The sequence below is a fragment of the Syngnathus typhle genome, linkage group LG2 (genome assembly GCF_033458585.1).
Source record: "Syngnathus typhle isolate RoL2023-S1 ecotype Sweden linkage group LG2, RoL_Styp_1.0, whole genome shotgun sequence".
In the NCBI taxonomy this organism is placed as follows: domain Eukaryota; kingdom Metazoa; phylum Chordata; class Actinopteri; order Syngnathiformes; family Syngnathidae; genus Syngnathus; species Syngnathus typhle.
Window position 1 is genome coordinate 2,295,628 of NC_083739.1, and position 10,866 is coordinate 2,306,493.

General features: G+C 40.4%; 1 protein-coding gene across 3 annotated transcripts; it reads right to left on the reverse strand.

The window, feature by feature from the left end:
- Positions 1-489: 489 nt before the first annotated feature.
- eif2d (eukaryotic translation initiation factor 2D) lies at positions 490-7,134 on the reverse strand. 3 transcript variants are annotated; one of them, XM_061272483.1, is made up of 15 exons: positions 6,914-7,133; positions 6,545-6,735; positions 6,384-6,467; positions 6,213-6,303; positions 6,042-6,149; positions 4,930-5,174; positions 4,400-4,517; positions 4,278-4,323; positions 4,076-4,182; positions 3,859-3,990; positions 3,114-3,203; positions 2,561-2,656; positions 1,412-1,532; positions 937-1,111; positions 490-860 (listed from the first exon to the last, which is right to left on the reverse strand). In XM_061272483.1, the coding sequence occupies exons 1-15, from the start codon at positions 6,967-6,969 to the stop codon at positions 793-795; spliced, it is 1,728 nt and encodes a 575-aa protein (XP_061128467.1). In that variant the 5' UTR covers positions 6,970-7,133; the 3' UTR covers positions 490-792. The 3 variants fall into 3 exon arrangements, with proteins under 3 accessions (XP_061128467.1, XP_061128466.1, XP_061128468.1); XM_061272482.1 differs by having other exon boundaries at positions 6,042-6,303; positions 6,914-7,134; XM_061272484.1 differs by lacking the exon at positions 6,545-6,735 and having other exon boundaries at positions 6,384-6,544; positions 6,914-7,120.
- Between the last annotated feature and the right edge of the window lie 3,732 nt (positions 7,135-10,866).

Below are 10,866 nucleotides of genomic sequence, written 5' to 3' on the forward strand. Positions count from 1 at the left end.
ATCTTTGGGAACAACCGGATGTTATTCTGCCGGCCAGTATCACTGCGCATACGCTAGCAAACTCGATAGTGAAGAAATGTTTCGGATTTGTGTAGGGTACATTGTGACAGCAAACGAGCAGGCGATCGTGCAAGCGTCTGATACGAGAGCATTGTGTTTGAAGTGAACAGCAGAGAAGAAAGCGCATCTGTAATGGCGGCCTCCGTATGATATCCGGATTAAAAATATATATCTATATATTGCACCCATATATAATGCGCACCCCAGATTTTAGGACAATAAATTAGTTAAATTTTGCGCATTATACATGGAAAAAAACGGCATGTCTTAAAAATTGGCCCAGGGTCACGATTTGCTACAGTATAGCACGTCTCCAGTTATCTTATCCAAAAGCTGAGTTAGGGCGAACATTTCCCGACACGGCTTTCCCCTCATCTCCTCTATTTGGCACCACCGTCTCCCCGACTGACATGATAAATGCAAAACACATTCCACGTTGACAAAATATTTATTTTACATAGTGATGGTTCTCCCCTTCAGAAATACTGATTACATGACTGATTATTTTGGGGGGCTAAAATCTGTTCGCATGATATGAAACACTTGAAAGACATTTGGGATGACTTGCTGCCCGATTTTAAGACGGCGCTAAATGTGTAAACGGAGCACCAGCCGATGTCGAGTCCTGTGAAAAGACGACCGTACACAAAAGGCCCAGAGGAATGTTTACATACAGTGTGGCGTCTTTGTAAGCCATGGAGACAGTATATCAGGTATAGCGTTAAACTCCTGCTACTTCTTTCCACCTTTCGAAGCTTTCTCTAATCCTTGGATGTACTTGCGAGGAATTCCATAATGATCTGAAATGACAGATGAGCCAGACTATTTACACACAAGAACAAAACACTTGTATAAGCTGTAGAACATGTTCCAAACCTAGCAGTAAATGTCCAACTTGTTGAATCTGGTTGCCTTGAATCTGGACCAGGACTTTGTCTTTGGCCCCCGGGACGGCCTGGAGGACTGAACTGGCTTGAACTCTGCGCTGCAATGCAATGGCGACGGCAGAAGGGTCCAAAGCGTATACCTCCAGGTTTTTTATTACAGTCACCTATATGCAGCACATGGAAACCATCAGAGTTAAAGCAATCAGGGAAACAGTTTATTAAAAAAAACAAAAACGAAAAAAAAACAGCTGAGAGCAGCAAAAATGTAGACTGAGAAAGTGTTTCGAAAACATAAAGCACGGATGTCAAACTCAATCTCCAGGGGAAGGCATTGGAAGAGGAAATTCTAAGACCAAAACAAGTCTATTTTAACTTGACCACAGTTGCAAACGACAACAGTGAATTTCAAGCGTGGACATAATGAAAGGGTATCAATGAACTGGAATCTCAAGGATGGTGGTCACCTTCTTATTGGATCCTCGGGAAGCCACAGAGACATCAATGGGCTCAATATGTCCCTTCTTTATTTGAGGTGTTTGTCCAGGGTACGCGATTTGGTAGCATTCCTGCATTCTCTCCAAGGTTCTGTAAGAAAGAGAGGTTTATGTTTTGTTTATTCGCATATTCAGAAGCAGAGTAGATCTTTTTTTTTTTTTTTTTTTTTTATCTAGAGTTTAATTAAAATGATATGCTCAGGCTGTGAACTTTCATCTCATATGCATTATTCACTGCTGACAGACATTTTTTTCTAGTTCAAATGCAATTTCACTTAAGAGAGTCTGGCAAGCAAGAATTGTTTTATTACTTACAGATCTTGTTTGTTTAAGAGGATTTAAGAATGATTGTCAATATGGGATTAATTTTTTCATTGTAAAGTGAATGATTGTCTATATGGGATTAATTTTTTCATTGTAAAGTGAAATGAAAATACAAGCCCTCGCTCGGTCGATTTTGTCGCTTTGTCTTGTGAGCAAAAATCGGAGACGAAAATGTTCACAGCAATTCAACTCAACAAAAGCAGGAGACTGAATGAATAAAACTTACATGAAGTAGAAGGCCGTCTTATGAGTCTATATTTGTGTAACTAATGGGCAACTGTTGCTGCCTGGAATTTCTACGTAACTAGGTGAATTTTTTTTTTGTTCACTTTCATTTGAAACAAACCCAAAAGAAAAATCAGCAACCAATATAGTGGTAAGCTTTCCATCCAGGAAGTCCGTCCGATTCTGGATCTGTTGATAATCAAATTTTTTTTTTCTTGTGGCAGAAATCTTAAAACATTGTCCAAAGAAGTAGACTGTTCTGCATCACTGTAAATCAACAAAGTCAATGAAGACCCACAAATGGGTTCAGAGACAGTTAAGAGGGGAGATGTTTTTAGTAAAACCCCAAACAAAAAAAACATGCATTTGTTTCACAATGCAAACTGCTCCCATCTTAATAATGGGACAATAAATAGTGACGGCAGCAATGTGTGGCATTTCACCCAGCTGGGCTAAAATACCTTGCTGCCATTTTACTGACAGTTATGTGGCCTGCTTTGTCTTCTTTGGGGAAAAAAAAACAAAAAAAAACTGTGGATGTGAGACTTTAGTTGTAGCAATGTAAAATACCTGCTGAAAAGCTCGTCCCACTTGAGCGTCTCCACGTCCTGGTACTCTGATTTCTCCAGCAGACAGTCGCACAGGGTTGGGTTGATTCTCACGTAACTGTTTGGAAGATAACAAACCCGCAAAAAAATGATTGCCTGCCGTTCAACTGGATGCAGGGCACATGTCCGGCCGGCTTGGGTCTAATCGCTATCATCTCGTAGCGCCGATTTAGGTGGCACATGAAATCAAAAGACACGTGGCCTGATAAAAAACACAAGTGGCTCTTCAGAGTCCGAGTCACATTGTAGCATTTGATCCGATTGAAGCGATTATCACTTGGCCCGGGGACGTGAACTTTGTTGTCCTTCACTGAACCCGAACCCCCAAAGCAAGCAGTGGCCTTATTATGGCTCAACTCTGCCAATGTTTATTATGGACTGCCAGGAACAAAAGTTTTGTTTCACTCTTGCCTGCTAACTAAAGGAATGGAATGCAAATACTTTTCGATCATTCACTTGCTCAAATCAAATAAACAGCATGGTGTGACGTGAAAAGTTTTGGATGCGCTTCTTACTTTTTATTGGTTTCATCCACCAGGTCGTTGTTCTTCACGTACTCCGTGACGATGCTTCTCACCTCCGTGGGCTGCAGTGCCACTCCTTTCCTGTGGGAGCGCCAGAGAACATTGTGGGTCAGAGACAAAAGGTGAGATCTTCGAAGCGTCAATCATCGTGTTGACCTCTTGCCGAGAGCTTCGCTTAAAATCCGACGGAATGGGGAGTGATTAAGAGACCTTGCGCAAAAAAAATCAAATAATTGAGGTTGCGGTGGTAACTTTATCCCCCTTGAGTGTTTTGGGGAGGTTAAAGATTAAAGATTAAAGATTAAAGTCCCAATGATCGTCACACACACACCTGGGTGTGGTGAAATTTGTCCTCTGCATTTAACCCATCCCCGTGTGATTTTAATCCATCCCCTGGGGGAGAGGGGAGCAGTGAGCAGCAGCGGTGCCGCGCTCGGGAATCAGTTGGTGATCTAACCCCCCAATTCCAACCCTTAATGCTGAGTGCCAAGCAGGGAGGCAATGGGTCCCATTTTTATAGTCTTTGGTATGACCCGGCCGGGGTTTGAACCCACAACCTTCCAGCCTCAGGGCGGACACTCTACCACTAGGCCACTGAGCTGGTGGTGAGGTTAAGGTCTACCACAGCGCCGCCCAGGCCGACCGCCCGAGTCACGGCCTAATTCGAGGAAATGCAAAACACGTGGAGGCTCCCTGACATTGGTGGCTGGCAGTGAAAACACACATTTGCACACACCTTTTGTTTGCGTCCTGAAAAAGAGGCTGCAGTCGGGCCGGCACCGAGTATAAAGCGGTGATCTCGGGAGGATGATACAGTGCTTCCGTTTGTGGAACCGCTTCCGTCTCCACGGGAGCGGAGAAGCGGAGTCTACGAGTGACACGCGGAGAAGCGACAAATTGAAGTTGGTTTTCCCGGGGTCCGAGTGGAGCGCGTCTGTAGTTGGCAAGCTCACTCTGGGCTTTTCCAGTCCACCTCTACGATGCTCTCCACGCCCTTCGTCAGTTCCTTCACACGTACGAGGCTGTGCTGCTGCTGCATGACGTGGAGGAACTTGGAAAGCTGTTTTGAAGATTTGAGCAAGAGGAAATGTTTGCGGGATTCAAGTGGACTCATAAAATGACTCATGTGCAGTAAGCTGACACATTCGGAAATACCTTTTTATAGCTGGATTTTTTGATATCTAAGTGTTTACCACTCGGGCTGGGAGGAAGAGAAAAAAATGTGGGGAAAGTAAGTAAGAGAATTCGCACTTTGTGATTAATGACGAGCTCTTTACCAGCAGGAGACCATGTGGTTGCGGAGAAAAGTGCTTGTCAGCAGAGGGAGCTCTGATTTCTTCACCTTGCTTTTGAGTGCCAGGAGGAAGCATTGCCAAAGCAAAGCATCCATGACCTCTGTGAAAACAAAACACGAAAAGGGTCACATTATTTGCCCCCCCACCCTCCCTTTCAGTGCATTAGCAAATAGCATTATCCACTTTGAGCGACAAAACTCGATCATGTGCTCATGAAGCGGCTCTGTGTGCCTCACAGCGTGGCCTGCAAGCAATTAGCGGCTTTCTGATTTTGAATGAAATCTCGCAAGAGGATGAGGCGCGTTAAAACAAGAACGGAGAATCTTCATTCCAAAAGATGGGAATGATCAACAGTTCCAAATAACACAAAACGGACTAGAAAAGCCCACGAGAACATCGGACCTATATTTGGTTTGACTCAGAGGCGCTTAAAGCAGGTGTGAGCCGACTCCCACGTGAGTTTTTATAGTCACTGGGCAGTGAAGTTTTTTTTTTGGACCTCAATCTGATACCTTGTGGTGACTTCTCATCTTGGTGGGCCTGCTCCCCTTCCTCATTGGCCTTTTCAACTTCTCCTTCCGCCTGCTCAGCAACAGCAGGGCAGGCTTGATCTTTGACCAGCTGGCTTGCTTGATGCTCAGCTTCCTCCTCCTCATCTTCTTCTTGTTCCTCAGCCAGACATTGGTCACCATTCAGATCAGGTGCTCCACCCTCGGCATCTCGTAACGTGGGAGGACTGGACTTTTCTCCAAAAGCCCTGAATAACAAATTAAATAAGACGTGACTTAATATAAAATTAATGCAGTGCTGCCTTGAGATAAGAGTTTCATTTGTGTACGGCAAAGAGTCAGACTTACGGCTCCACGATTAATCGAATTTTAATCAAGATTACAATTTTGTCACAAATTGATTATTTTCATTCCAACTGCGTCCTCAGCTCTGCTGCATATCAAAACAAGCACTTTCCCAACCACCAGGGGCCAAAGGCATGTTTGAAGCTTTATTAATTAATAATGCCTACATAACAAGCATGAAGACCCTGCAGTCTTATGACAGTGAGTTGTGTCAAGAGAACAAAGGAGAGCGAGAATCAGAAAAACAACATCTGTTGCCTGATCTTGTTTTGGATTCAGGGCAAGGGAGATCAAACAAGATACTAGCATCTTTATTCAGTTATCTTTAGCTACATTTTTTTAAGTGAAAACATTAATTTCATGTTTGATCAGGGAGTGAAATATTTGGTTTGTCAAAAAGTAGTGCAATAAAAGAACTGGTCGTAAAAACAACTCAAAAAGCTCTTCGGGTGTTCACCCCAGCCCAGAAAAATAAAAGCTTTGTGAACCACCGATGAAAGGTTCCAACCATCATGCAGCCAATGGCTGCGTTCGATTTGCAAATTTGAAACATTCCCATGTTAAAATTCCAATTTCCTCTCCGATTGAATTAAAACAACTGACGTCAATTTAAAATGTATCCAACAAAAAAAATTAAATTATCGGAGTATTTAATCCAGTCAATTGCATTACCACGAAACTGCGTTTGGGATGAAATAATCCATCAGCAATGCTATCAATGATCAGAATTCCGACAGCAATCACTGAAGCAGTGGCTTGAAGCCGCTCACCAGAGATGATCCATGTACGAGTGCAAGACACACACTCCTCTTCCTTTCATGCCCAAACTTTGCATTTCCGCACTGGAAACCGCAGCGGTGCCAATTGCAACAGGAGCTCTGAAATCATAAAGTTCTGTCAAATAAGCTCGACAGAAAACCAACAAATCCAAAAACACATACTTATTATTCACAAGTGTGACAGCACAGGAGTCACCCCGTTTTACATCCGGGAGTCCATCAAAAGACACTACCACACCAGGAAGCATAAGATCTGTGGGCAGGAAGATGGATGTAACTTGTTGAACCTTCAACAACAACAACAACAAAAAAGCTCTTCAAAATGAAACCTACCAGCTCCTCCGACCAACTTGTGAAGAACAGGGGCCCACGTCCTGAATGTAGGCAGGGCAGCCGGGTAGCGCCAAAGCATATAGACTATTACAATATTGAAAATGCACATTTTAACGGAGCTCCATCACTTTGAGCATTCCATCTTGTGGCTTTTTAATCACCTGTGGGATAAAGTTGTTTTTCCATTTGGAAGAAGAGCGGGTTTTTATGACCGACGTATATTGTCACAGCGTCTCCCTTGTGTGTATAAATCTTCACAACATTGAATTCTTCTTTGTTTGGGACTAGCTCTGATAATTCATCAGAGGACAGAGAGGGGAAGGCTGCTGCTATGTCAGCCTTGAGCTTCCTCCTGAATTAAATACAGGGTTAGTTGTGTGGGAGAAGCCAGTAGTTTACAATTCATGCTAAAGATCGTTAGCAGATTAGTCATGCATTTCCCAAATAGGGTGAGTGATGAACTGATTTTTCGCTCTTTTTTTGGTCACGCAGTTGAGATTAGCAACAAGCAGTCTGTCGCTGTCACTCACCTGTCGGATCCTTTCATTACGATGTTGGATTTAACACGAAACGGTTTGGCAAACATCTTATCAAAAATGAAATATGTGGCAGGGGGGAAGAATACCGTAGAATATATTACATGCCAGTAAGGAAATAATTGAAATAATAACAATAAAAACAGATTGCAAATGCTGGTGCGTTCCGTTTAACTGTCCGCTGCGTATTTACTTCCGTTGTGAAACAATTGCACGATGTTTAGTTCCGCCGAGTTATGGGTCCTGACGCCGAGGCTATAAATAGAGCACTAATTGACCAGAAACGCTTCCAGAGAAAAGAACTTGTGGAATGAGTCATGGGTGCTTAATCTGCATATAATTTAAATTGGCATCAGTGGTTTTGAGAAACAAATTTGCGACCAGATGTGGTCAAACGTAGTCAGTGTTGCCACTGTTATCCTAAAAAAGTAACTGTCAATTTACTGATGACTTGATTTGAAAAGTTACGTTTAAAAGTCAGTTTACTGATGACTTGTTTTCAAACTTTGTAAGGTACTTTCAACAAACAAGCAACTCTGCTAGGATAAAAAAAAATACAACGGTGTGTTTATTGATTTAAGGATATTGGTTTAAAAAAATAGTCAGGGTGTTCTTTTTTTTAGATAACATAATTGTTTTTATTTAAAATAAAGTAATTCTGGATTTTACCAAACATAAATGATCTACTTTTTGGAAATAGTGTTTGTAGACTACACGGACAATAAATAAATGTATATATATTTTTTATTTTACCTGACATATTTTAATTGTATTATTGTAATGGTAAAACTCAACAATCATATTGTAGGTTTACAAATATAAACAACTAGAAAATTCAAGGATCTAATGCATGAGATGAACCTATGTTTCTGTGAATTTGAGTTTTGATTTTAAGCTTCAGTAGGAAGTTTGTGACTTGCCTCATCCCAAAATAGATTACAATTTAAGATGAAGTCTTTTCCCTTTATTTCATGTTCAAAATGAAGATGTTTATTGTGTGCATGTTAGTTCGTAAAAAGATGTTTTTCCTTCTTTTTTATTGTGGTTAGAAACAAATAGTTTTATTAACCAAAGCTGAAATAGATGTGTTGATGAATGACTTGGCTCATGACAGGAGATGAAAATCAATTAGCATCTTGTTGTCATGCGATCTCACAATGAGCAACAGATGACCAAAAGAAAAGTTCTGACAGATATTCTGATAAAAACACATCTCAGTCTTGACCTTTAAGAACATATCATAGGTCCAGTGTTTTAGGAGAGATTGAAAATTCTTTGTAAAAGTATGCATGTGTATGTGTGGGTCAAAATGGCCTTGTACTTTATACAGTATGAGATTTGATTATGTCATTAGAAGATGGATTGGAACAACAGCTGTGAAATCTCAATTTGCACAGAGTCACTGACCCTTTTAATACGCATTATTTATTCTATGGGGGTCAGTGAGGAAGATCGCTGGAGTGCTTAATCCTCTCCAGGGAAGCCCCCTCACAAATGGGGATGCATTAGTGTTTTTTCTTTTTGAACATAGTACTTGTCTACTCAATCGGGCGTCTTCCAGCTTCTATTCTTCTTGCAGATCTCTTTTGGCCAGGTTTGGATCAGTACCAGCTTTCCATGTTTCGTGTCCATGGACCCTGTAAATTTCCACATCTGCTTCAGGTCCAGATTTTATTGGTCTGCTTTTCGACTTCAATGAGGGAAGCACACATGGAAGGAGTCGCAGGGGGCATTATCTGTGCTGTTCAGTGCAGCAATCAGGAAATGGACCAATTTTGTGCATGATCGCATATTTATTTGCAGGTGTGTGTTCTCAAGAAATATCAAAACGTGGACAGGAGAGAAACTTGAGATATGAGGCAGCTTTATCCAAATGAACTTGAATTTATTGGCTACCCAGCAGGTGAATTTTGTTCCTAAAAATGTGGTATGAATATTTCGGAGAGTTCTTCCACCATTATGGCTTGGAACATGACAAAACTCAATTTGACCATCCATGCTTTGTTCCACTGAAGAGATTACCGCAATAAATCACTCCAGAATGTAAGTAGCGCATTTTGGGGAAAGGTTTATCCAAGCAAAACAGACCAAGAACAGTAAATAGACCACTCACAATCCATGTTTTGTTCCACTAAAGGGATTACCGCAATAAGTCACGCAAGAAGTATCGTATTTTTGGGGGAACATTCATTTGACCAAAACCGAGACCAAGAACAGTAAATAGACAACTAAGCACGATGCTAAAGTAAATGGTGCTAGCTTGTGCCAGTGTCTGTGAAAACAGCTCCAGTGCTTGGCTTCTATCAAAGAACATTTTTTCTTGATTATTTGTGATATATTTTATTGTTCCAGACTGCTTGCAAAATGTGCAAACCAATGAAATCGTCCTTTCCTCTATATTGCTTCGAACTACACGGAGTGATCCAGAATCATATCAGCATGACACTTGGCGAAATTGTCTAACATTCCAGTATTTTTACGAATCCAACCTGCTCTTCAAGGTTAGTTTTGTAAGATGTTGTTTCCAAACTCGAGATAAGGCAACCATTTTGTGCAAGAAATATCTCAGCCCACCAGCAAAAAAACAAAATGACAGAAATTTCATCTTAATTTACTCACAAAATCCTGACTTCATTTTAAATCTGTGTGTTTCCAATACCTGAATGGTTTCATCCTTAAACGGAACACAAATCTTACATATTCACAGAAAGCCATGACTACTGCGTACATGAGTGGCCGCTTGATTAAAAAAAAAATAATAATAAAAAAAATAATTCATGTTGAAAATGTTTTATGGTGGGGAGGGGGTAATATTAACATTAAATTCCATGCCTAGAAAGAATAGATACATAAACAGACACAGCACTGAAAAGAGAAAATGTTTGTCAAGTGAGAGTCCAAATATTGCTGCGTGATGCTCCCTGATGTTTTCCCACTAATGACTCCCAGCTAAGTCGAGCTTCAAAAACATTTTGTTCTTAAGTCCTTACTTTGTTTTTGTTTTTTTAGCCAAACCAAGAGACATCAAAATTCCATGCTGAGCTTTGGTTTGATTAAATAAAGAGCTTCATAGTATTGTATAAACTCAAGTTATTATTATTATTATTATGATAAAAACATCAAAACTAAATGAAGAAGAGCTTCATAGTATTGTATAAACTCAAGTTATTATTATTATTTATTAATATTTATTATCTTGCTTAAAAAACTAATAGGATATAGTATACGTACATCTGCTTGTAGGTATTCATGAATTAATATGAAATATTAACATTAGTGTGTAGCTTTTAGGGCTTTAATTAATCAGTGACATTCATTATTAATCAGTTAATTGTTTGGCACTCAAGTTACCTGCTCAACTACCTTTCATAAGCTTAAAAATGACATGACCTGGAAAGATTTTATCCATAATGTAGTGTTTATTGACATAACAAAAATATTCAAACTTAAGGAAGTTCACTTAATGTGAACTTGAGTTTGACCTACATTTAAGAAACCATAAAAGAGCAAAGTCGTTTTTTTGGAATAGTTTGTGGTTAACACCACCTTTGTCCTTAAACGGGACCAGGGTCAGTGATTCACCAAGGCACATTCCTTCAGGGCTTCTCTTATTGATCCATTGAATGGAACGTTCCAGAATCCGACAACAGGAAATGCCGCAGCTGTATATTCTCCAGTGTCTCATACAGGCTGCACAGTGGGGATCCTTTATGAGTCATAGAAGTCATTCACAATGAATAAATCACCAAAGAGTGCTGACATTTTTTTTCTTACTGTGGTCAGGCTCGGCCCTACGTCTTGTTTGCGTGTGTGAGCATTGCTTCCATCATGTGGCACCATGTCAAACAAAAAGGTCAAATTGAGGATGTGACTTTTTTTTTTTTTTTGGTCTGGATGATACACACTTGGAAAAAAAAAAAAAGCACTGAATCATTCCATTTTTGTTT